The following is a 26,667-nucleotide window of genomic DNA, read 5'->3' as shown; positions in this document are numbered from 1 at the left end:
TTTCTCCCTCTTAATTAACCCCTTTGTCTTTCCCTGGTCAATTTATATGCCTCTTCCTTGGATTTAACACTATCCCTAATTTCTCTCGTTAGCCAAGGTTGAGCCGCCTTCCGTTTTATTTTTATGCCAGAGGGATGAACAATTGTTGTAATTCATCCATGAGATCTTTAAATCTTTGCCATTGCATATCCACCGTCAACCCTTTAAGTATCATTTGTCAGTCTATCCCAGCCAATTCCCGTCTCATGCTATCAAAGTTACCTTACTTTAAGTTCAGGACCCTTGTCTCTGAATTAACCGTGTCACTCTCCATCGAGAATGGTTCTCATTGTTGGCTGAGGGGAAGGTGTCAACGAGGCATTCAAACAATAAAGCTGTGTTTGACCTCACTGACAATGGACATAAAGGTTAGTACTGTATGGGACTGGGGCAGTTAAAGTGTTTAGCAACCCGGATATTGCATAGGCCTAGGCAAACTGACCGAAAGTGTTCAGCGAAACGATCGCCGAGTCAGTTTTCCCTGGCTGAGATGTGAAGGATCAGGAAAACATTTTCTGAATTCAGGGTAAGCTGTTGAGTGCAGAGAATGGAGGAAATGTATCAATTCATTTTGTGAAGAACCTTTGGAAACGTTGGAGAACTGTGAAGAACAGCAGTTGTGGTCATTCACAACAGGAAGCTGCAGATTTCCAGATATTAAGGGAATCAAAGGATAAAGGTGGAGTGTTGGGAAATGGTGCTCAGGTAGAAACTCAGCCACATACTCTACGAATGCTAAAGCAACCTCAGCATCCAGAGGACCAGTCTCTGTTCTTTGTCTTATGGTTTGAACAGGTCTGGGACACTACGATGACTTTATAAACAGTGACAATAACATTTTCCATGCCAATGAGGATGAAGATAATGCAGAAGTTTCAGGTTCTGCAAAAAGGAGAATGTGTTTTGTTAAATGTTTGGTTCTCATTTTTACCTGGCTGCAGATCAGGTCTCCCGAAAGTGCAAACATTCGCAGTAACAACAAAAATAGGAACCACCTTCCCAGTCCCTTACGCGCACGGAGGCAGCCTCTGTGCATATTACGCTGTCTAAACCGAAGCCTATCTGCCCCTCATTATGCACTCATACTCACTGCCACACCCCTCAATAGCTGGAAGAGTGTTCAGCAGGTCAGGCAACAACTCCGGAGAACATGAATAGGTGACGTTTTAGGACAGGACCCTTCTTCAGACATTGCGGTGTGGGGGGCTGGGAAGAAAGCTGGCAAAGAGGAGCTGGCACGTCATTGTTACGTATTACTGGCCAGCCTCTGTCTTGCCTCTACTCTTGGAAAGATGTCTATGTATCTTGAACTGATGCACAAGAGTCCTGAGAATTATATTGTTTCTTCGCCTGTGCTATATCCATTGAACTCGAGTTTTACTTGATGTATGGCACAGCATGGTATGGTACAGCATGGTAAACTAGACTTTTCACTGTATCTCAGTACACGTGACAATAAAGCTTCCCTCTCCTCACAAAGCCCTTCCTCACCCCTCCCCAGTGCCCACCTTCCCCTGTGCCTCCTTCCCAGTGCTCTCCCTCCCCAGTGCTCTCTCCTCTCCCAGTGCTCTCCCCTCTCCCTAGTGCCCCCTCCCGCCCCCAGTGCTCCCTCTCCCCCAGTGCCCCCTCTCCTCCAGTGCCCCCTCTCCTCCAGTGCTCCCTCTCCCCCAGTGCCCCCCTCCCCCAGTGCCCCCTCCTCCAGTGCTCCCCCTCTCCCCCAGTGCCCCCTCGCCCAGTGCCCTCTCCCCCAGTGCCCCCTCCCGCCCCCAGTGCTCTCCCCCTCCCGACGCTGGGCCCGGAAACGCTGCTCCCTGTTTACTCCGCAGCCGATTGGCTCGCGCGCAGGTAAATAAAGTGACGCGCGCCCGCTTCCGCATTTTTATCAATGGGATTAAATGTAACGTCCGGCCCCGGGGGCGAGAGACTGGTCCCATCTCTCCCTCCCCCTGGCCTCCAGTCCCAGCACCATCCCCCTCCCCCTGGCCTCCAGTCCCAGCACCATCCCCAATCCCCATCCCCCTCCCCCAGTGCCGTGTGTCCCAGCCCCAGCCTTGGCCCCTCCCACAACAAAGGCTCCGATCCCCCCCCCTCGGGGCGGGGCCTGTGCCCGTCACCAGTAGGCGGACGGACAGCGGGCGTCCAGCCTGAGCCCAGCGCCCGCGGTGCCACTCACCGTGACGCAGAAACGCCCCGCCTCCATACGTCCCGCCTCCTGACAGATGGCGCCAATCGGAGTCCGGATCTTTCCTCATGCTGGGCACTGATTGACCGGCCGCGGTGCCACTCACCGTGACGTAAAGCCCCGCCCGGCACAAGTCCCGCCCTCGGCCCAATCGGTGCCCGGGTCTTCCCGCTGATTGGGCGGACGGGACGTCAATCGCAATTGCTCGGCGGCCCTTGATTGGATGGGACAGGGAGTGGGCGGGACATGGGGGCGCGCGTCAGATCGCCCCGCCCCCCTGTGCCGCCGTTAGTCAGTCGGCGCTCGAGCGGCCGATCGGCTCCGTCCGCCCGCTCGCGGCGCGGCCCTTTAAACCTCCGCACACGCAGCTCCTCCTCTCAGGACGCAGCGGCGGCGGCGCCGCACATGGTGGTGTTGTTGCTGCTGCTATTGCCGCCCCCGCCCCCCCGCACTCGGCCCAGTCTCCGCCCCAGCCCAGAGTTCGTGCCGAGGAAGCGCCGAGGTAACGGCGGCGAGGGGCCGAAGATGGCCGCGGCGCCCAGGAATCCACGTAGCAACGTTAAGAAGGGTCGGATCCTGGGCATCATTGACGCCATCCAGGACGCGGTGGGGCCGCCGAAGCAGGCGGCAGACAAGCGAATGGTGGAGAAGACGTGGAAGCTGATGGACAAGGTGGTGCGGCTGTGCCAGAACTCCAAGCTGCAGCTGAAGAACAGCCCGCCGTACATCCTCGACATCCTGCCGGACACCTACCAGCACCTCCGCCTCGTCCTCTCCAAGTACGAGGACCGCATGCACGTCCTGAGCGAGAACGAGTACTTCAAGATCTACATCGACAGCCTGATGAAGAAGTCCAAGCGCGCCATCCGCCTCTTCAAGGAGGGCAAGGAGAGGATGTATGAGGAGCAGTCCCAGGATAGGTAAATTATATCATTCACCCGGGCGGCTGCCAGCCTCCTCCGACAGTCAACCCCCTTTTTCCATCTCACTTCTTCCCCTACAATCACTCTGAAGAAGGGTCCCGACCCGAAACATCACCCATCCACTTTCTCCAGGTTTGCTGCCTGACCGGCCAAGTTACTCCAGCACTCTGTGACCATTTGTGTATTAACCATCATTTGTCTGCAGTTCTTTGTCTCCAGGCATCCCCACCCCCTGTCCACAGCAGCCTGTGGTCTGACCTCGGCGCACACAGTGCTGGCGAAACGTGCGGGTTCAAGCAACTGCAGGCGCTGGGACCCTGAGCAAAACACAAAGTGCTGGAGGAACTCAACAAGTCAGGCAGCATGTGTGGAGAACATGGATGGGTGATGTTTCAGGTCTGGACCCTTATTCAATCTGTCCATTCCTTCCGCAGATGCTACTCAGACCCGCGGAGTTCCTCCAGTACTTTGTGCCTTGCTCAAGATCCCAGCATCTGCAGTTCCTTGTATCTGTTCTGAGCCGCTGTTTCTCAGCGGCGAACAGATATTGAAGAGTGCTGACTGACATACATAGATTCATGTTTCATTGCTGACATTGCTCTATTAACAAGTTCTGATTTTGACTAAAGTTTATGAAGTGAAAATATTCTGAGGGCTCTTTCTCTCTATTTTATTCTTAATAAATTGCATTAATATTATTCCGAGCGAGTTATTGGGATGCATAGCAGAAAACAGTGTGATCGTCATTAGAATTGTTTTCAGTAAATTGAAATCTGTTCCAAGAATGAATGAATTCAGTCAACTGAGCAAGATATCGACATCTGGCAAACATTTTACCTCTTATCCATCAGTTTTGGAAACGGTATAAATGAAGAAAATATTGAGTGACTGTCGAATTTCCCGGTTATCAGCTGTAGTTGTCGATGTCTTAGCGTCACCGTTGTTTGGCGTCAGAGCACGGCAAGAGTGCGTGTAGTTAGTGGTCCTTGTTGAAGCGCACTACTGCTGGCACAGAATCGCTTTAGCCCACTCTTTAAAATAAATAAATAATAATGATCTTATGAAATAGCTCTTCCGGGAATGATTTTTATCTGCGCTCCTGGGCTGTGTTGTCTGATAAATTGCGTCTGTAGCTTGATTACATCCAAACTTAAATTAGACCAGATTTTTATTCTGGTCAATTTAGTTAACAGATCGACTGCTTCGCTCGTGTGATTGGGTTTAGTAATTGCGTTTACATCGCTTCCCAAATAAAATCTGGTGGAAATATTGGGTGTTAATCTCATCGGTAACACGTTTAGGGGAAAATGCAGTATAGACCACAGGTTTAACGATGTTTGAATAAACCATGGTCAAATGTTGCCTTATTCAACTGAGACAGTCAAAAGAGCTAAACAATTGCATGATTTTTTTTGATGGGGAATTCTCCCAGTGCCTGTTAGTCAAGTAATACCACTGAAATACATTTAAACTTTCGATCTGAATGTTTGCGTGATCGTTTGCACAAAGGACGGCTGCATTTGGCCAAAGGATCACTTCAAAAGTCAAACGCACTGTATTAATCTATTATTTAATCAGCAAGTCCATTTTGTTAATTTGAGAAAGCCATTTTCAAAGCAGAATGCCACTAAAGTTGAAATAGGTGAAATAGATGAAGATTTGGTGGCAATTTGACAAAGTTAAGCTTTACGTAATATGTAAACTGTAAGGGAAGAGTTTTGGGGGAAGCAGGGAATTTGATAATGGTCGTGACAGGCAACCCCTGGCGACTTCTCACGACCATACAGGCGACCTCCTGGCGACATGCCCCCTGGTGACACCCGCGACATGTCGCTTAGAAACATAGAAATTAGGTGCAGGAGTAGGCCATTCGGCCCTTTGAGCCTGCACCGCCATTCAATATGATCATGGCTGATCATCCAACTCAGTATCCCGTACCTGCCTTCTCTCCATACCCTCTGATCCCCTTAGCCACAAGGGCCACATCTAACTCCCTCTTAAATATAGCCAATGAACTGGCCTCAACTACCCTCTGTGGCAGAGAGTTCCAGAGATTCACCACTCTCTGTGTGAAAAAAGTATTTCTCATCTCGGTTTTAAAGGATTTCCCCCTTATCCTTAAGCTGTGACCCCTTGTCCTGGACTTCCCCAACATCGGGAACAATCTTCCTGCATCTAGCCTGTCCAACCCCTTAAGAATTTTGTAAGTTTCTATAAGATCCCCTCTCAATCTCCTAAATTCTAGAGAGTATAAACCAAGTCTATCCAGTCTTTCTTCATAAGACAGTCCTGACATCCCACGAATCAGTTTGGTGAACCTTCTCTGCACTCCCTCTATGGCAATAATGTCCTTCCTCAGATTTGGAGACCAAAACTGAACGCAATACTCCAGGTGTGGTCTCACCAAGACCCTGTACAACTGCAGTAGAACCTCCCTGCTCCTGCTTGTATGGTCATGAGAGGTCTCTTAGTCACCCAAAGAGTCGTAGCGTCTTTCTGGTCGCCGCTGAATTTTCAACATGTTGAAAATTTTTGCCGACCTATGACGGGTGCCGGCAGTTTCTGAAAAGGTTGCGTAAGTGGAGACTGGCTCTGCCATGCCACATTTTGTCATGATCATTAAAGGAATCCTATACGAGTTTCATGTACAGTGCCCTCCATAATGTTTGGGACAGACCCAACATTTATTTATTTGCCCCTGTGCTCCATAATTTGAGATTTGTAATAAAAAAAATTACATGTGGTTAAAGTGCACATTTTAATAAAGGCCGTTTTTATGCATTTTGGTTTCACCATGTAGAAATTACAGCTGAGTTTATACATAGACCCCCCCTCCCCCCCATTTCAGGGCACTGTAATTTTTGGGACACAGCAATGTCATGTAAATGAAAGTAGTCATGTTTAATATTTTGTTGTAAATCCTTAGCATGCAATGACTGCTTGAAGTCTGTGATTCATGGCCATCACCAGTTGCTGGGTGTCTTCTCTGGTGATGCTCTGCCAGGCCTGTATTGTAGCCAACTTTAGCTTATGCTTATTTTGGGGGCTAGTCCCCTTCAGTTTTCCCTTCAGCATATAAAAGGCATGCTCAATTGGGTTCAGATCGAGTGATTCATTTGGCCACTCAAGAATGGAACATTTTTTAGCATTGAAAAACTCATTTGAATTGAATTGAATTGAATCCCTTTATTGTCATTCAGACCTTACTCAAAATTTCGTTTGAGTCTCATTGGGGCTCAAATGACAATAAATTGTATTGTATTGTATTGTTGTTGAACGAAATTTCGTGCCTGCAGTCATACATACATCATACAATAATAACAACAATAAACACAAATTAACGTCCACCACAGTGTATCCACCAAGCACCTCCTCACTGTGGTGGAGGCAAAAAATCTTAGGGTTACTGTCTCTTCCCTCCTCTTCTCCCTCTGCGCTGAGGCGATTCCCCACCGGGCGATGGCACAACAGTCCCGCGGCTCACCGAACCCCGCAACGGGCCGGCTCAAACACCGCGGCCCGGGGGTGGTCGAAGCTGCCGCCCTCCAGTCCAGCATATGCAGCCGCTGGCCCGCGGCTGAACCCAGGACTCAGGTCACCGCCGCCAGAACGCCGTCCCAGCCACCGGAGCACCGTTCCAGCCCCGAGCCGGATCGCCCTCACGTGAGTGCCGTTCCTCCCTCGAGCTGGGCCACTCCGACGGGAGTGCCGTTCTCCCTCGGGCTGGGCCACTCCGACGGGAGTGCCGTTCTCCCTCGGGCTGGGCCACTCCGACGGGAGTGCCGTTCTCCCTCGGGCTGGGCCACTCCGACGGGAGTGCCGTTCCTCCCTCGGGCTGGGCCACTCCGACGGGAGTGCCGTTCTCCCTCGGGCTGGGCCACTCCGACGGGAGTGCCACAGCCCCTCGCGGGAGAGTCTCGGCCCCTCGCCAGGCCGTCCTCACGGGAGCGCAGTTCCAGCCCTGAGCTGGGCCGCCCTCACGGGAGCGAACCCAGGGCAAGTCCTGACAGGCTGCCTCCGGAGTCCCGAGGTCGCCAGCTCCGCCATTAGGCCTCAGCGCAGACGGAGGCAGAGAGGGGGGAATACGACGAAAAAGTCGTATTCCCCGCAAGGGAGAGACAGCAAACCCCGTTTCAAACCCCCCCCCCCCCCCCCCCCCACATAAACACAACCTAAAAACCAAAAACGCAACTACACAAAACGAAAAAAAACAACACAAAAAAGTAAAGACAAACGGACTGCAGGCGAGCGGCAGCTGTTCGCAGCGCCGCCACTTCCGGTATTTGTTGCTTTAACAGTATGTTTGGGGTCATTGTCTTGCTGTAGAATTAAATGCCGGCAATTAATTTTGAGGCATTTGTTTGAACTTGATCAGATAGGATGTGTCTATACACTTCAGAATTCATTATGCTATCATCAGCAGTTGTATCATCAATGAAGATAGTGAGCCAGTACCTTAAGCAGCCATACATGCCCAGGCCATAATACCCCCACCACTGTTTCACAGATGAGGTGGTATGCTTTGGATCTTGGGCAGTTCCTTCTCTCCTCCATACTTTGCTCTTGCCATCACTCTGATATAAGTTAATCTTTGTCTCATCTGTCCACAAAACATTTTTTCCAGAACTCTGGTTGCTCTTTTAAGTACTTCTTGGCAAACTGTAACCCGGCTATCCCATTTTTGCAGCTAACCAGTGGTTTGCATCTTGCAGTGCAGCCTCTGTATTTCTGTTCATGAAGTCTTATGCGGACAGTGGTCATTGACAAATCCACACCTGACTCCTGAAGAGTGTTTCTGATCTGTCGGACAGGTGTTTGGGGATTTTTCTTTATTTTAGACAGAATACTTCTGTCATCAGCTGTGGAGGTCTTCCTTGGCCTGCTAGTCCCTTTGCAATTAGTAAGCTCACCAGTGCTCTCTTTCTTAATTATGTTCCAAACAGTTGATTTTGGTATGGCTAAGGTTTGGCTGATGTCTCTAACAGTTTTATTCTTGTTTCTCAGTCTCATAATGGCTTCTTTGACTTTCATTAGCACAACTTTTGTTCTCGTGTTGATAAACAACAATAAAAGTTTCCAAAGGTGATGGCAAGACTGGAGGAAAGACTAGGTGTGTGAGCTCACTTATACCTGCATTAAGGAGGCAATTAAACGCACCTGGACAATTACAAAGACCCATGAAGCCATGTGTCCCAAACATTATGGTGCCCTGAAATGGGGGGACTATGTATAAACACTGCTGTAATTTCTACACGGTGAAACCAAAATACATAAAAATACCCTTTAATAAAATCTGACTGCACTTTAACCACATGTGATTTTTTTTTTTTATATCATAAATGTCAAATTGTGCAGTACAGAGGCAAATAAATAAATGATGGGTCTTTGTCCCAAACATTATGGAAGGCACTGTATGTGCTACGTATAAACTAGTTATTCCCAAATAAGGGAAAAGAAACAAGGCTAAGGCATTTCCTGCCTTTATTTCGTACCTGGATGTCTCGCCACTCTGTTGGGAATAAAAGATAGGTGGTGGAAACGGGAAATTAAACATTTTTATTGTGTCTTTTTCAAAAAATTGTTCGAGGAAGAAATAGTTCTAATAAAAGTTTGTCAGAGAAAATAATGATAATTGTTGGAAAATTATAACTATAATTAACATCAGCATTGCAAATAAAACAATTGTTAGCAATGATGCATCACTTCTTATTTCCTCTTTGGATACGCTCAAAGATAGATTTGAATACAGGAAGGAGGAAATGCACAATGTAAGCAAACAATCTAAAATAAGCCTCTTTGGTAGTCTTTGTTGTAGAATGTGGGATGGTGGGGGTAGTGCAAATGAAAGAAAAGAAAGAACTAGCATGTTTTATCTTTGTATTTTCCGAAGAAAAGTATGGTTTCAAACTTGTTGATAAGCCATGAAATTGCAAGTAGAATTATTAAAATAAAGCAAATGTAATGCATTCCAGATAGAGTCCACTTTTGTTTTACCCGTAGTGTGGCCCCAAGAAAAGGATGTTATTACCAAGTGGATGTAGTCATTATGAGCTGTGCTGCTGATAGTCAGATGTGAATTGCCCAAAAGAAATGCGTCCTCCTGAAGTTTGGATTGTTGGCTTTTGTCTTTCTCAAATGTTTAATGATGACTGCACCAGAAAGTTTGTTTCCAGAAAGTACTTGAGGAAAATGGTATCCAATCCGCTGTTGTTTTGGGAACAGTGTGATTGTGCATTTTTAAGTGTTTATTTTCCTGTGGAATTTGAAGTTTGTTTTGAATAAAAGCAAAACACTAAATTTTGTGGGCATTAAATGTTGTGGGATGCAAGATAACATTCTGCAATAGTTTTATTTTATCCCCATTCATGGTATGTGAGCATTACTGGCAATACCATGATCCTCGTATCCAGCCACTGTCTTGGGGGGGAGGGAGGGAGGGTGGTCGGAGAATGCTCGAAGAATGCTCAAAGAGCTGGCACAGCCAAGTGGCACAAAGAGAGGTGAGAAGGTGCAATTGGATAAGTATTTGTAGACTTCCTTTACTCAAGCTTCTGGGAATCAGATGGGTTTTACTAACCTGTGACTCGTGCTCTTTAATTCTATATTTGTATTTAATCATTTTAATTCAAATTCCCTGGCTACAAAAGTGGCATTCAACTCAGTGTATCAGGTTTCATTGTCCAGAGTCATGCCTATTTGTCATAAGGCTGTACAGCGTGGTAACAGGCCCACTTTGACCATACCAACCAAGTTGGCATACTCCATTAGTCTCATTTTCCTACATTTGGTTCTCATCCCTCTAAACCCTTCCTATTGATATATATCGGTCCAAAAGTGACGATTATATCTGTTTCTGTAGTGGATAATTTACTGCAATACCTTAACCACTGTGTGATCATACCACTGGATTGGATTGGATAAGGATCTATTTGAGATTTTGCACACGCTGAGCTGATTTCAGTCATTATGTTTGGAGGTCAGACTTTGGCCTGCTGGTAAAAGAGTGGGTAGGAAGGGTCTTCCATGATCACAATGAATGGCGGTGCTGGCTCGAAGGGCCGAATGGCCTCCTGCACCTATTTTCTATGTCTTTGTCATGGTGAGATGGGTAAGCTGTCTCATTTAGGTTTGTTGAAGCAGGCATGATACTGCTTTGCAGAAGTAATTTTTGCCTCTTTGAGATGGAGAACTAACAAAATTCAAGTAACTATGCTGAATTACTACAACAAAAACATCCCCACAATCCAGTCAAGCAAGCTATCCTCCAAACTCCAGAACTGTGTAACGCAGCAAGTCTGCAAAAGATCCAATGTGAGTCTGGTAGGGTGCCACTGTCCCTGGGACTCTGGGTTGCAGCTTGTCCCAAAGGGCGATTATTGGAGAAAACAACTACTGCCATTTGCAGAAACAGTTAATGTGGTGCATCTCAAAACGTGTAACATGGAGAAGCACGGTACAGGGACAGACCCTTCAGCCCACAATGTCTGTGCAGAACATGATGCCAAGTTAAACTAATCTCCTCTGCCTATTCATGTGCCTTTTTAAAAAAACCTCTTGAGCACCATCATCGTATCTGCCTCCTCCACCACTCATTGCAGTGTGTTCTACAGTAAGCCCCCACCCTGCACATTTCCTTTTAAACTTTGCTCCCTTCTCAACTAAAAGTTAGGCTCTGTTGTCTTTGACAGTTCCACACTGAGAAAAAGACTGAATACCCTTCCTATGCCTTTCTTCACTTTATATACATATGTCGGGTCTCTACCGTGTTACTGATGCTCCTTGTTGGACAGCTCCTAAATCTTGTTTGGACAATCTTCCCAAAGCTGACCAGTTGGGTATTTCTCAAACCAATGATTAGAGTAATAGTAAATTATTTGTTGAACCCTGCATTGGGGATCTTGTCCGTTTTACATTAAGTGGGGTAAAGAATGTGGCAAATAACAAGAACGCCCTTTATAATTTGATGCACAATACAGGCCTTGAATCATTTATTTAATACGGTTGGAACCAAGTTCCTATCAAGTAACCTATTATCCTGATCAGTTTAGAAACTGTGATGCTTCTTTGTCTTTTGATGCTGAACCAGGAATTTAAATTGTCCCAAGACAGGCACAAAATGCTGGTGTAACTCAGCAGGTCAGGCAGCATCTCTAGAAAAAAGGAACAGGTGAAGATTTAGGTCAAAAACCTTCTTTGGAGAAAAGTAATGGGTGATGTTTCAAGCCGAAACGTCGTCTATTCTTTTTCTCCCGAGATGTTGCCAGACATGCTGAGTTACTACGGTATTTTGTGCCTATCTAGTGTAAACCAGCATCTCCAGTTCCTTCCTACACATAAAAATTGTCCAAGTGATCTGGTCTTTGTGATTTGAGCGTGCACATTTAAGAAATATTGCATTGTTTTATGCAAATACATCTTGCATTCTCCAAGAATTTGTAGCAGAGAATCGAGCTGTGGTACCTCGTCCACATGAGCCTTCTCCCATTCTGTTTAGAATTGTTGGCATAATTTCAAAACTTACAGCTGATATAAAACTTAAATGACTCCATGTGAAACTGTTCCAGTTCCTCAGACTGGACCAGCTCCAAAACAGGCTCTCCTTTCGTTTCAATAGAGAGGAACAAGGTAGGTAGTTAGCATATTGTTAAAATTAATTAACTCTTTTGCTTGGGATTCCATTTATTTTAGATCTGGTGTCCAAGATATTTGAAAACTTGTGTTTGCCAGATATCAGCGTTGTTCGATGTGGTTTAGCCAGCTGTCAAAGCTTGTTCTCACTCCCACCCTTCATCAACACAAAAGGATTACCACCTTCATTTAGTTTAGAGATATAGCGTGGAAACAGGCCCTTCAGTCCACCAATTCCTCGCTCACCAGCGGTCACCCATACACTAGTTCTTTCTTGCACACTAGGGCCAATTAACCTACAAACCTGCACGTCTAGGATGTTGGAGGAAACTGAAGTGCCCGGAGAAAACCCACACAGTCAAGGAGAATGCTTAAACTCGGATCAGAGTAGTACTTTATTTGCCAAGTATGTTTTGCAACATACGAGGAATTTCATTTGCCAAGTCAGTCATACAAATAAAAAGCAACAGATTTCCCCAAAAACATTTTAACATGAACATCCACCACAGTGACCCCTACACATTCCACACTGATGGAAGGCGAAATAAAATTCAAGTCCCTTCCCTTTGTTCTCTCGCGGTCGGGGGGCATCGAGCCCTCCGTTGACGGGACGATCTTGACTCTCGTAGCCGACGGCGTTCTGGCCCTCCACGTTGAGGCGATCGGCTCTTGCATCGGGGGGGGATGTCAGCTCCCCCATGCTGGGCGATCGAACCTTGCTGGTTGAACCTTCTGCGTCATTGGAGCTTTCCGACTCGGCCTCTCCCGAGACTGCGAGCTCTTGATGGTAAGGTGCAAAAATCAATCGCATCTCCGGCAAGGTAAGAACTTGAAAAAAGGTTTCCCCTGATCCCCTTCCCCCACATAAGACAAACTGGAAAATTAAAAAAGATGAAAAAACAAACAGACTGCCGGCGGAGCTGCCATCGTACGGCGCCCCTGGTACGTAGTCAGGATTGAACCTGGATCTCTGGGACTGTTGGGCCTTCAAAAGGAAACTGAGTAAATAGCGAGAGGGAAAAGTGCAGAGAATGTGCGGAAAGCTGAATCTAACTGAGAGTCAGTGGGATAAGTGCCCCTTTATGCTGATATTCCGTGGTTCCAGCTACTTCATCTCTTTCTATCAGCAAATCTTTGGTCTTTGTTTTTTTTCCCTTTGATATAAATATTTAGCTTTACCATGACCACCTCTACATATGATTTGAGATTTGAGAATTCCAAATTTTAACCACGGTATGTGAAGAATTAAAAAAAAATATGCGGATTAAATTTATGGAAATTAGTTTAAGGCAGAAATCTCTGGTATATCTGTCCTGTTGATCTCCTTTATTCCCTTTCCTTGACTATTTCTCCCAAACCTAATTATTTTCTGAAGCTGTACCTTTTCAATTCTGGTGTCTCCCTGTAATCCCTCCTGCCACTTTCTGCGGCGTTTTAACATCCTTTCTATAATCTGGAGACCCGAGCAGAACATATCACGGTGTTGTAACTAAAGTTTTTAGCAATTGTAACACAAGTTCTTTGTTTTTGAATTCCCCATCTCGAGCAAGGACCCAAGTGTTTTGTTTGCACAGTTTGTGGTCTTGCCATGTCATGCTGCTATTTTGCTTGATCCAGTGGTAATGGAGTTACTGCCTCGGCAGGGCTTCTCAGGCATCAACACTGAAAAAACAACAGTCCGTTCACTCCTTGCTAAATTTTAATCTCAGAGGGAAAAAGTCTATAATCTGTTTCAATTCTTGTGTTTGTAGATGAAAATAACATTTTCCTGAAATACCATAATTCAGCACTAAAGTCTGTAGCTGTCAGTCTAGAATATGAATGTTTTCAACAGATGGAGTTAATGATAATTATATTTTAATATATCTTTTTTTTAAATAGGAACATAAAGTTTTCGTTGGGGAATTAAATATGTTGTATTGAATTTTATATATGCTGGTTATAAAAAATAATGATTTGGAAGTTGCTGCCTTGCTTTTGATATGGAGTTTTAAATTCTACCAGTTTGGTTATTGGTATACATAGAAACATAGAAATGAGGTGCAGGAGTAGGCCATTCGGCCCTTCGAGCCTGCACCGCCATTCAATATGATCATGGCTGATCATCCAACTGAGTATCCTGTACCTGCCTTCTCTCCATACCCCCTGATCCCTTTAGCCACAAGGGCCACATCTAACCAAATATAGCCAATGAACTGGCCTCAACTACTTTCTGTGGCAGAGAATTCCAGAGATTCACCACTCTCTGTGTGAAAAATGTTGCTAGTCATTTGCATATGTGGGTAGCGCTACCACTGATATATTCGCTTTGTGTGACATTATCTGTGTATAGGCATTTGTTTTTTTTAATTTTTATGTCGTGTGTTTTACCAAAGTGTACAGGAAGACATTTTTTACAAAAGCATACTGCTTACAACTATCCATATTTTCCAGTGATAATCCAGCATGCAGAGTTGAAGTGGTCTTGGTGTTCCTGTCGAAACACTACCAGAAATGTATCCCATACTTCTACTATGTTACCTGCACAGGTCGTGCACTACTGTGCAGAGTTGCTGCCCCGCAGCGCCAGAGAACTGCGTTTGATCCTGACCTCGGGTGCAGTCTGTGTGGAGTTTACACGTTCTATGGATTTGCCACTGCTACACGGGTGGGTTTAAACTAAATAGAGGAGGGGAGGAGGGGGGGAGGGGGGGGGGGGGGGGGGGGATATAAACTGGAGATACAAGGATGGAGCTAAAGGGAAAGAGAATATAAGAAAAGTTAAGAAAGACACCAGAATTAACAGGGCAGAAAGCTCGGGATGGGGTAGGAGAGTATGGCCAAGTGAAATAGGAATCGATATGAGTAATGGATTAAAAGTATTATATGAATGCACGAAGTATAAGAAATAAAGTGGATGAGCTTGAGGCTCGGTTAGAAATTGGCAAGTATGATGTTGTGGGAATTACAGAGACATGGCTGCAAGAGGACCAAGGCTGGGAATTGAATATTCAAGGGTATATGTCCTATCGAAAAGACAGACAGGTGGGCAGAGGGGCTAGCTCTGTTGGTGAGGAATTAAATTCAGTCCCTTGCGAGGGGTCACAGTAGAATCAATATGGGTAGAGCAGAGGAATTATAAGGGTAAAAATACCCTAATGGGAGTTCTCTACAGGCCTCGAAACAGTAGCCTGGATATAGGGTGCAAGTTGAATCAAGAGTTAAAATTGGCATGTTGCAAAGGTAATGTTACGGTTGTCATGCACGTAGACTGGGAAAATCAGGTTGATGCTGGGCCCCAAGAAAGGGAGTTTGTGGAATGCCTCCGTGATGGATTCTTAGAGCAGCTTGTACTGGAGCTTACCAGGGAGAAGGCAATTCTGGATTTAGTGTTGTGTAATGAACCGAATTTGATAAGGGAACTCAAGGTAAAGGGGCCATAAGGATGTAGTGACCATAACATGATAACTTTTAATCTACAACTTGAGAGGGAGAAGGGTAAATCGGAAGTGTCAGTGCTACAGTTGAACAAAGGGGACTATGGAGCCATGCGGGAGGAGCTGGCTAAAGTTGACTGGAAAGATACCCTAGCAGGGAGGACAGTGGAACAACAATGGCAGGTATTTCTGGGAATAATACAGAAGGTGCAGGATTGGTTCATTCCAAAGAGGAAGAAAGATTGCAGGGGGAGTAGGGGTGACCATGGCTGACAAAGGAAGTCAAGGAAAGTATAAAAATAAAAGAGAAGAAGTACAACAGAGCAAAGATGAGCGGGAAGCCAGTGGTCTGGGAGACTTTTAAAGAGCAACAGAAGATAACTAAAAAGGCAATACGGGGAGAAAAGATGAGGCACGAAGGTAAGCTAGCCAAGAATATAAAGGAGGATAGGAAAAGCTTCTTTAGGTAATGGCAGACAAGTTGAACAAGTACTTTAGATCCGTCTTCACAAAGGAAGACACAAACAATCTTCCTGATGTACTAATGGCCAGAGGATCTCGGGTGACGGAGGAACTGAAGGAAATTCACATTAGGCAGGAAATGGTGTTGGGTAGATTGATGGGGCCAAAGGTTGATAAATCCCCGGGGTCTGATGGTCTGCATCCCAGGGTACTTAAGGAAGTAGCTCTAGAAATCGCGGACACATTGCTGATCATTTTCCAATGTTCTCTTGATTCAGGATCAGTTCCTGTGGATTGGAGGGTAGCAAATGTTTTTGCATTTTCTAAGAAAGGCGGCAGAGAGAAAACAGGGAATTATAGACCAGTTAGCCTGACCTCGGTGGTGGGGAAGATGCTGGTCAATCATAAAAGATGAAATAGCGACACATTTGGATAGCAGTAACAGGATCGGTCCGAGTCGGCATGGATTTACGAAGGGGAAATCATGCTTGACTAATCTGGAATTTTTTGAGGATGTAACTAGGAAAATGGACACAGGAGAGCCAGTGGATGTAGTGTACCTGGACTTTCAGAAAGCATTTGATAAGGTCCCACATAGGAGATTAGTGGGAAAAATTAGAGCACCTGGTATTGGGGATAGAGTACTGACATGGATAGAAAATTGGTTGGCAGACAAAGAGTAGGGATTAACGGGTCCCTTTCAGAATGGCAGGCAATGACTAGTGGGGTACCGCAAGGCTCGGTGCTGGGACCGCAGCTATTTACAATATATATCAATGATTTGGATGAAGGGAATCATAGTAACATTAGCAAATTTGCAGATGACACAAAGCTGGGTGGCAGTGTGAACTGTGAGGAGGATGCTATGAGGATGCAGGGCGACTTCGACAGGTTGGGTGAGTGGGTAGATGCATGGCAGATGCAGTTTAATGTGGATAAATGTGAGGTTATCCACTTTTGTTTTGGCAAAAACAGGAAGGAAGATTATTATCTGAATGTTGTCACGTTGGGAAAAGGGGAAGTACAAAGAGATCTGGGGGTCCTTGTTCATCACTCACAGAAAGTAAGCATGCAGGTACAGCAGGCAGTGAAGAAAGCTAATGACATGTTGGCCTTCATAACAAGAGGAGTTGAGTATAGGAGCAAAGAGGTCCTTCTGCAGTTGTACAGGGCCCTGGAGAGACCTATTGTGAATGGTAGTTGATTTGGACTCGAAGGGCCTGTTTGCACGCTGCACATCTGAAATAACTAAAAGAGGCCTTTCCTTGGCTGGCACTGTGGGGGCAGAGAAGGACACACAGCTCGAAGTGGGTCACAATTTGTGAGAGATGGTAAGCGGGGTGAGCACGGCTAGTGTTTACCGCCCTCTTTCCTCCTGTTGGTTACCGCTTTATTGCCGGCCTTTGAAGCCATCACAGGCCTTTTGTTTTGTCACTGTTTTTCTCTGCATCTTGAAATTTGTTTTATCTCTATCTTCTCTGATTCAGATGAAAGGTCACCATCTTGAAACATTTAATTCTAATCTGTCCACAAATATTTTGTATTTCAATTATTTTTAAAATGTTTCCGGTGTTTTATATGAAGTGATTGATGTTGATCTGCACACGTGAATGGAATGTGTTTGTGTGTGTGTGTGCCTGTTTTCCCTCCCTCTGGGTAGTTGGTATATGTGACAGTCAGATGGGTTTGTTACACTACAAATATTATTGTAACTGTTGGTTAATGTGCTATTTTTAACTCTGTAGCCACTGGTTCAGTTATGAATTCCTGTGTGATTGTGGATTCCCAGCAATTAAACACTGATGTTTAATTGTCGATTGAAAGCATATATTAAACTGCAATTACTTTGATTTTGATTTTTGTTTTGCTGAGCAGATACATGTGATGGTGATCGATGCATGGTTCAAACGTATCACTGGATGTGTCCATCAGACAGCTGGTGTAACACTGGCCAGTATCCGCCATCAATCAGTGTGCCAACTGTCCAGTGTCTGTCAGTGCATCACCATCCATTGCCCAACTAGAGTGTATCGCCATCCAGTCCCCTCCACCACCAGTCCGTTAGTGTATCTCCATCCTGTTCCCATCATTAGTGTTCCCGCCAGCCAGTGCAGTGACAAGCCAGTGTCGCACCATCGGCCAGTGCAAGATGCCAGCTAGTGCTCCACATATTACCACCTCCCAGCCCTCTTCATATTCTGCTATTTTCTGCCTTGCGAATTCTGCATCCCTGTTCTTCATAAATGTATATATGTCAGTTGCATGTCAGCTTTGCTGCAAATTTCTTGCAGGTTACTGATAACAGAGTTTGACCGAGATGAAATGTAGCTTTAAATGTCAGTGGCTTCACTTGTTCTTTCTCATTGCGATTGCAGTCTGACATGTATTTAAAAATAGAATGGTTGTAGCATATAGAAGCTAATGTGAGACGTTTGATGCTGTTGTGTGGAGAGAAAAACTTGAATACCAATTTATCCTTGCTTATCTTGGTTTAGTTTGACTACTTCAGTTACTTACTTATTTCGAAGCCATAATAATGTGAAGTGTGGAGGAGAGAGCTAATGATTTAATGGCATTCTAATCACTTATCTAACAACAGAATTATCACTGATATCAATTGACACTTTATTGCATGTTAATCAATCTGTTGCAGTTTTATGTACCTTTTCAATTTTTGCATGAGTTCAAACGGAAGAAAATAAACAGATTGCATTGCACAAAGACAGCCAGGAAAATGTGCTGATATAAATGATATTAAGTAGTAAATGGAGGCCATTGAAAATTAAACTTTGCTTTTCCCAGTGGAAGATTTTTTTTGATTGAGTTTGTTGAGATCCAATGTTCTTTTTGTTGGTTGGTTATGCCCCTGTCCCACTTAGGAAACCTGAACGGAAACCTCTGGAGACTTTGCGCCCCGCCCAAGGTTTCCGTGCGGTTCCCGGAGGTTTTTTGTCCGTCTCCTTACCTGCTTCCACTACCTGCAACATCCGGGAACCGCACGGAAACCTTGGGTGGGGCGCAAAGTCTCCAGAGGTTTCTGTTCAGGTTTCCTAAGTGGGACAGGGGCATTAGTTTCTCATTTATTGTCTCCCAGCCCATTACAACACATCACTGTTTCAGCTTGGCTCATTCAATTCTGTGGTAGGCACTGAAATCTTGTGATTCTAGAAAGCATATTGTGGGTTGTCCTATTTTTATTGAGCTTTGATAAGTGTTTAGATTGGTAGCAATATTGCACTGTTTCAAGAACTACATGATTAAAGTTCTGAACTTGGTTTCCATCTGTACCTGCATTGTTACTTGAAGAAACGTATAGTACAATACTGTATGTGGGAATTTATATTTTTTTGTAAAAATTCTCTAATCAGGCTAAGTTTGTCACGGACTGTAACTTAAGGAAGTAATGCCTTTTCTGTCTGTAAAAGTTTGTTTTTCTAGTATACTCTGTGCAATTTGTATTGTTGTAAAAAATGAAACCTCCAAGGTACTATTTCTCTTGTTTAGTTTATTGTACAGTGAAAAGCTTTTGTTGTGTGCTATCCAGTCACCTGAAAGATAATACATGATTAGAATTGAGCCAATTACAGTGTATAGATTAGATACATGATAAGCAAATCTATGGGAATGGAGATTTCAGAGTGTGGTTTCTCCTCTGCTGGACTGGCTAAAAAATGTGGATCTTGCATTGGAGTAAATATTGCTGCATCAGAAGACGACTACAGAGAGGGGTAGACACTGCCCCGATCTATCACAGGTTCTGACCTCCCCACCGTCGATTGGATCCACAGGAATCTTTGCCTCAAAGCCAGTCAATATCATCAATGACCCACGCCAACCAGGCCACGTTTTCAACCTACCGCTGCCATTGGGAAGAAGGTACAGGAGTCTGATAACTATGACCGCCAGGTTCAAGAACGATATAGAGTTTTATTTACCCCAGGAGCAAAATCGATCTGCCAACAGTCTTAAAACACAAAATACATGAAACATTAAATTAAAGTGACGAGTGGAAAGGATTGGGGATGTGCAAAGATTGGGTGGGGGTGGGGGTGGGGGTGGGGGGGGGGGGGGGGGGGGGGTCAGTCTCCCCTCGATAGAAGGGAGATGAGTTGTACAGTTTGATAGCCACAGGGAAGAAGGATCTCCTGTGGTGTTCTATTCTGGGCACTAATCCTATTGCCGGGGTGGGAGATTGCAACCTTCATGTGGTCCACCCTGCTTCAGCAAATGCAATCAACCTGGCGTGCACAATCAAATAAGATCAAATAGAATAAGTTGTCCCACAACTTTAGGCTGTGCACGCCATACGCAAGAAGAAGAAGAAGAAGAAGTTCCTATTGCCGTTCGCGGCTTTCACCCTGCTTCCCCAGCAGATGACAGCGAAGAAGATGGCACTGGCCACCACCGATTGGTAGAACATCTGCAGCATCTTACTGCAGAAATTTAAGGAACGGAGCCTTCCCAAAAAGTACAGCCGGCTCTATCCTTTCTTGTACAGGGCCTCAACGTTCCTGGACAGCTTCTTCCCAGCAACCAGCATGCTTTTGAACACTGCACAATATTAATCTCAACAATTATGATGTTCTATAGAGAAATGAAACAGCAGAAGCTGGAATCCTGAATACAAAACACAGTGCTGAAGTAACTGGGTCAGGCAGCATCTGTGGAGGGAATGAATAATGTGTTTTAGATCAGGTTCCTTCTTTGGGACTCTGTTTTTGGTTGCACTACTGATTTTTTGATTTTGCACCATTATGTTACAGCATTATGGGTATTGATTTATTATCATGTATATTTGTGTGTTTGTGGGGCTGTAAAACTGCAGCAAGTAGGAATTTCATTGTCAATACAATTAAACACTTGACTTTTGCCTCCATTGACTTATAACATTCTCAACACACTGAAAGTTTTGATGACCAATGTATGGGATAGAAAGAGACCATCAGGCCCATTGTACTCTTGATAGCTGAAAAATTACTTTTCGATCTACTCTTACTCCTAACTGTCGTAAATTGCGGCTGCCCTCCGAGGTTCTCTCTAAATGTGAGCAGCCTTTCTGACTTGACAGACTCCAAGTGAACTTTCTCTTCTCTCAAATCACTTCTCATTCTTTTGCTGATTACATTGTGTCTGTGTTATTGACCTTCTCCTAAGAGAAATGGGTTCTTTCTTTGACCTCTTTTTGGACTTCTTGTGTTGTTTATGTAGTTCAATTAAATCTTCCCCAGTAGCCTTCTCTGTTCCAAAATAAAAAAAACACATTTCCACATAAGTAAACATCTCCATCCCTGACAACTCCCTCTGAATCGGAGGCAATGCTTCTGAACCCTTTCCAATGCTACCCCATCATTCACATGTGGAAATCACAGAAAATTTGAAGTTAATGTTTAAGTTATCCAGTTAGGCAACTCTGGTATAATTTGTTTCAATTATTTTTTTTTTAAATTATAAGCTCCATGCTCATACTTAATGACTCAGAAAAGGGAAATTGTGCATTCGAAGTCTCCCAGTGTCTTTACTTTTCACAGTGTTCTACCCTTTTGCATTTCTTGGCTTTGTTTGCTTGCCCTGAAGTGCCTGTCCAACTTACGTGTCCTTGGCACGCAAATTACGCGACCTCGTGGTCGCGTTGAGCCGCGAAGGTCGGGCACGATTACATGCGTACGCACAGCCGCCTGGAGTGCGTGACATCATTTGAAGATGGACACAAAGCTGGAGTAACTCAGCGGCACCGGCAGCATCTCTGGAGAGAAGCAATGGGTGACGTTTCATGTCGGGACTCTTCTTCAGTCTGAAAAGAAGGGTCTTGACCCGAAACATCACCCATTGCTTCTCTCCAGAGATGCTGCCGGTCCTGCTGAGTTACTCCTGCATTTTGTGTCTATCTTCAATTTTCTTGGCCCAGCTCTGGGAAGTAGAAGTGGGGGCGGATCCGGACCGCAACGGCCGTGAGCCCTAGGCCGAGTTCGGCGATCGTTTGCCTGCTTCTGCTGCTGTTGAAGGTGAGACGTTGTGTCACGCCAGGGTCTTGGGCCTGTCCCGCTTTCGCCGTCAGTTCCGCGACAGGCCGTTGGCGCGCATTTATTCACAAGTCATTTATTTACTCATACCATGCAACTCGAGGCAACACTCACTCATTGAACTCTGTACATCCCACCACAAACAATCTTCCTGTAAGCCGTTAATTGTTGTTTCAGTGGGAAGAAGCAATCTTGGATGCCACAATGAACTACTTTCACTGTTATGCTCTGGATATCGAGTATTGTTGATAATTTATTGTCGCTATATCATTGGGTTGTAAAGGTGCAGCAAGTAAGAATTACATTGTTTTTTTACCCAGTGCATATGACAATTAAATACTCTTGACTTCTAATCGTGCCTTTAAAGTCACGGTATAGACGGTAACTGTTCCCATTGCCACAAGGATCAAGAAGCAAAAGAGATCCAAAATAAAGGTGTTTGGCATAAAACCTAAGTGACACTACCTATTTTTAAATGCAGTGAGTGGCTGCTCTCTGGCATTGGTTGCCAGTGGGAGGGCAGTTAAGGCAGATTTAACCATTGTGTTCAGGCTCCATGCAAAAGCAATCCAGCTAATCCCTCTTCCCTCCCCCAAAGAATGTTTTTATACAGTGACGTTGGGGTTATAGGCAAGATTCCACTCAAGAAGGTGGTAGGGAGCTGCCTCAAATTTGTCTGATAGAGAACTCACTGAATTGTGGAATCAGGAAGGGAGTGAATATTTAAGGGAATGTAATGGGCATGTCCCACTTAGGCGACTTCCTAGGCGACTGCAGGAGACTATGCAGTCGCCACATGTTCGCGGGTGGTTGCCGGGGAGTCGCCTTCATGGTCATGAGGAGTTCCCGCATTCTGGGAACTAGTCGCGGCCTCAATATGGTCGCCTTAAATTTATCAACATGTTGAAAAATTAGTGGCGACTAGAATGAAGCAGCCATGGAGAGTAGCGGGAATTCTCGAGCCGTAGGTGGGTCGCCAGGAGGTCCAAATGGGTTGCCAGGAGGTCGGAGCTTCTCGTCAGTTGTAGCCGGTGCTGACCGGTGAATTGGCTCATTAGGGGGAAAAAAGATAAGCAGTAGTTTTCATAACCAAGGATACGTTAATTGTCCGCTGAGCTTCACAGCCGTGTGTCTCCGGCTTCTTAAAATTTTTCTCCACTCCTATACTCCCCCCCCCCCCCCCCCTCTTTTAAAGGACTTACCATACACTGTGCTTTAGCCATCTTAATTACAGCGCCAACCTTTCTGTTCATCGCGGTGTGTGTCTGTATCACCTTGGCTTTGCACCGTGTGAATTTTACAGACAGGGCAAGCGGGAGAGCGCTGTCTTAAAAAAATTCTCACGGGCTGGTGAAGGAAGCGTGTGTGTGTGTTCCACTCTTGACAGTCGCCGTTCCAGTTGCCGGTATTTCAGGCGACTGCTGGCAACTTGACAGTCGTTGGCAGTCCGCTGAAAAATCGCCTGTGGGACAGGCCCATAGCAAGTTTGAACTCGGTTGCCCTGGTTGTGCAAATTCTCACTGGTCTGGTTTTACATGGCTTTGTAAAGGTTTGTTGCCTCCTTGCATGCACAGTCACAGGTGCTTCGACAAATAAATGGTACTGTTTGAGGATCGCTCAATCCTATTATGAAGGTGTAAGAGGAAATGAGGTGTTTATGTTTTACGCAAGTCTCTTCCTTTTAAATTTCAGCCATTAAGTTAACTTGTGCTTCAGTTAAAAAAAATTGTTTCACTGTATTTCAGTTTCCAAAATAGGAGACTTTATGAGCACCTTGTACACAGAATTTTGTATAAGAAGACTGCTCAAAAACGTGTAGCAAACGTAAATGTAGACATTCCACTGCCTTAGTAGAAAGTTGAGTTGTCAGATGCATAATTTTGAACAAAATACACAAATTAGACTTTCAACATATGGTCTGGAAATTGCATACATCACAGTTCCCTGCTGATTGTCGATGAAAGCTGTCAGGAACCCTGACGGGCTCTTGGCTCTTGTTCCTGTGCTTTTTTTCAATAGCTTGAGTGGTAGTGTAACTAATTTTTCCTACACAATTCTGCAATGCCTGACAAAGCTAATAATACAACTTGATGTTATTTCACAGACATTACATGGTAAGGCTTTCTTCCTTGAAGATGACAACAGATGGACTTTAGGCGATAATGTGCCGTGCTATGGTGTTCATTATTGCAGCAATTTCCAATCATCAGCGACGATATAAACAAGCAGGTGGCATTAAAGGATGCACATCCAGTCAATGCAATTCAATTGGATGCAGCTGACATAACCCTGATTACAGCTCAGTTTAATTTGAATATCATCTCAATGCCGGATGGTTAGTCATTGCAAGGTAAAAGTCCGTTACTTTAAAAAAACAACTAAATAAGCATTGGTGAAGAACTCAATTGCATGCATGCAATGGTTATGGCAGTAAGTGCGAGCCCATTTTTAGGATGGAGAGGGGTTGTACTGCAATTCTCTATAATGCAAAGCTGGATTGACTGCACATCTGTCAAAGTGAGTTGGGGGGGAAAAAATATTTTATTCATTAATATTTGATCCCCACATAAATTCTGTGAGTGAATTTTATTGCCTATCTCAGATTTTTGAATGTACACAAAAATGCTGGAGAAACTCAGCGGGTGCAGCAGCATCTATGGAGCGAAGGAAATAGGCAACGTTTCGGGCCGAAACGTTGCCTATTTCTGCATCTGCAGTTCCTTCTTAATCAGATTTTTGAATAGTGATTTGTAATTTCTGTAAGGATTAATTTCTATAACTCACTTGGCTGTAATGTGGGAATTGGAGTGCAAGGGCTGCAAGTACATTAGGATAAAGATGTGGCTGAGAGTTGATCAAAAGGATTTACGATGTTTATGGCTAATGACTTTGAAATGCGTGTTTAAATCTCTGGTTGGGTTTGGAGAAGTCAGATGAAATTTTAATTTTTCTGCTTGACCGTTACAAGTTTAATCTCATTGTCTGCATTAATGTTTAGTATTTGTATTGGATTTAAAACTTTGCCAAAGACAGTTGTGAATTAGGACAAGATTTCACTTGCCAGCTTGATAATTATGTACGTAAATAACTGTCAAAGCTTTACAAACATAAATTATTCCCTGTTGAATTTTGAGGCTTATAATTTTGGTAGTTGGTGAGGACTGCCATGTGACTGCTTTAGTTATGAGGTGGGCTGAGAAAATGGAGAGCTCACCAATTCCTGTAGCTCCTCCAAGGACAGTGCCTCTGAGGTGGTCTTGCATTTCTGTCCTTGACATCAGCAGTGACAAGTGACTCTCACTTCTACAGGGAAAACAGTACAGATCTGGGTTTGAATCTGTACGTCTTTACACAGGAAGTTGCATGTCTGCTTTGGTGAACTCAAACCCACGCATACACTGCTCTTGAAGATTGGGTATGAGCTTTGTGAAACTAGAAAAATGCTGGGATTGGTTGGCTGGTCAGACTGCATTTGTAGTTATGTTCAGAGTCTGACCGTGCATAATTTTTGAGCTAGAGAGATGATATAAATGATTAACAAACTCTTATTTAAATACAAAAGTAGATAGGCTACGGTTCAGTTGTACAGAGCATTGGTACAACCATACAGTGATACTCTCCTAATTTAAGGGAGAATGTAAATGGGTTGGAAGTATTCGGAGGTTTAGTCGACTAGTTTGAATGGGTAAGTGGCCTTGTAGCCAAAGGTTGGACAGACTAGGGTGTATCTGCTGAAACTTGGAAGAATGAGAGGGGATTTGATAGGTTCTTGATATTTCCTCTTCTAAATCTTGAGTTAGTGACTCCCTAGAGTGAGGGGTCATCGTTTTAAGACCATCGATGAGACACAATCTTTGAATATCTTTGAAACTTGTTCTCAAAGGGTGGTTTTAATATGTCTAGATGACTCTGTATTGAGGCACTGTAAATTTACTGTACTAGGTGTACAAGGTGAAATAAAATTTCCTGTCAATCCACTCCTCAATATTTTACTCGTACAATTTAGTTCACCAAGTAATAATATAATTGATGTGATTTGACATTTAAATAGGACCCTGAATCCAAGAGTAATTTATCAAATCGTAGACATTTGTGACAGGGCGGATGACCATTCAACCCATGCGACTGAGAATGGATTTTGTGTTAAACCCACTTCACAATCCTTGGTTCATAGCCTCACAGATATGGGTCTTCCAATCCTCATCCAAGTATGTTTTAAATGTGGTGAGAGAGTCTACCTTCACCACCCTTTCCAATACTGAGTTCCATGCCAACACACTACAAGGGAATTTTATTTTCTCAATTCTTACCCAATCCTCCCACCAGTAAATCTATGTTTCCCGTGACACTTTTTCTTAGCAAATAGGGTTGTGGTAATTTGATATAACCCTGTTACATTTCCTTTCTGTTCTTATTAACTCGTGCCGTTCTCGTTAACCCGTGCCCTGTTAATTGCTAATATTTAATTGCTCAAAATGACAATGTAAGAATGCAAGAGAGGTAGGGGTAAACATTTGATGCCATATGCCTTGCAATTCAGTAGTAGATTATTTTCCCTCAGTGCTGTTCACCTGCACTAACCCTATGAAACGATTCTCTCAATCTAAAAATCTGTTGATTTCTTTATTCAATTTACTCCATGACTAAGCATCCACACGCCTTTTGTGGAAGCAATTGTAAAAATTCCTCATTCCTTTGATGAAGAAAGCGCTCCTTGTCTGTGCCCCAATTTCTTGGCACCCCATCAGGGGAAATTTAAATTGTCCACCTTTCAAGCCCCATAGGAATTTTGTTTCTATGAGATCACCTCTCATTCTTGTACACATTTGAGAGTTTGGGGCCATTCTGCTTAAGCCTCAAAAATAATCTGGTGAACATTCAGTACACTTCCTCTTTTTTTTAATGTATCTTTCCTTCGTCAGGGAGGCCACATGTGTACACAATATTCCAGATGTGGTCACAGCAGATGCATATATAATTTGAACACATCCCATCTC

At 44.4% G+C, this 26,667-nt stretch overlaps 1 protein-coding gene across 1 annotated transcript in view; it reads left to right on the top strand.

The window, feature by feature from the left end:
- The first annotated feature begins 2,511 nt into the window (after window positions 1–2,511).
- The window catches only part of cblb (Cbl proto-oncogene B), a 134,123-nt gene continuing 109,967 nt past the window's right edge, over window positions 2,512–26,667 (top strand). The window contains exon 1 of the mRNA XM_033033366.1: window positions 2,512–3,141. Coding sequence (XP_032889257.1) covers window positions 2,627–3,141 — 515 coding nt within the window. The 5' untranslated portion in view covers window positions 2,512–2,626. The remainder of the gene's footprint in view (window positions 3,142–26,667) is intronic.

Source organism: Amblyraja radiata, chromosome 14, assembly GCF_010909765.2.
Source record: "Amblyraja radiata isolate CabotCenter1 chromosome 14, sAmbRad1.1.pri, whole genome shotgun sequence".
Classification (NCBI taxonomy): domain Eukaryota; kingdom Metazoa; phylum Chordata; class Chondrichthyes; order Rajiformes; family Rajidae; genus Amblyraja; species Amblyraja radiata.
The sequence above is the reverse complement of the archived record's forward strand: the minus strand, read 5'-3'. Positions and strand labels throughout refer to the sequence as shown.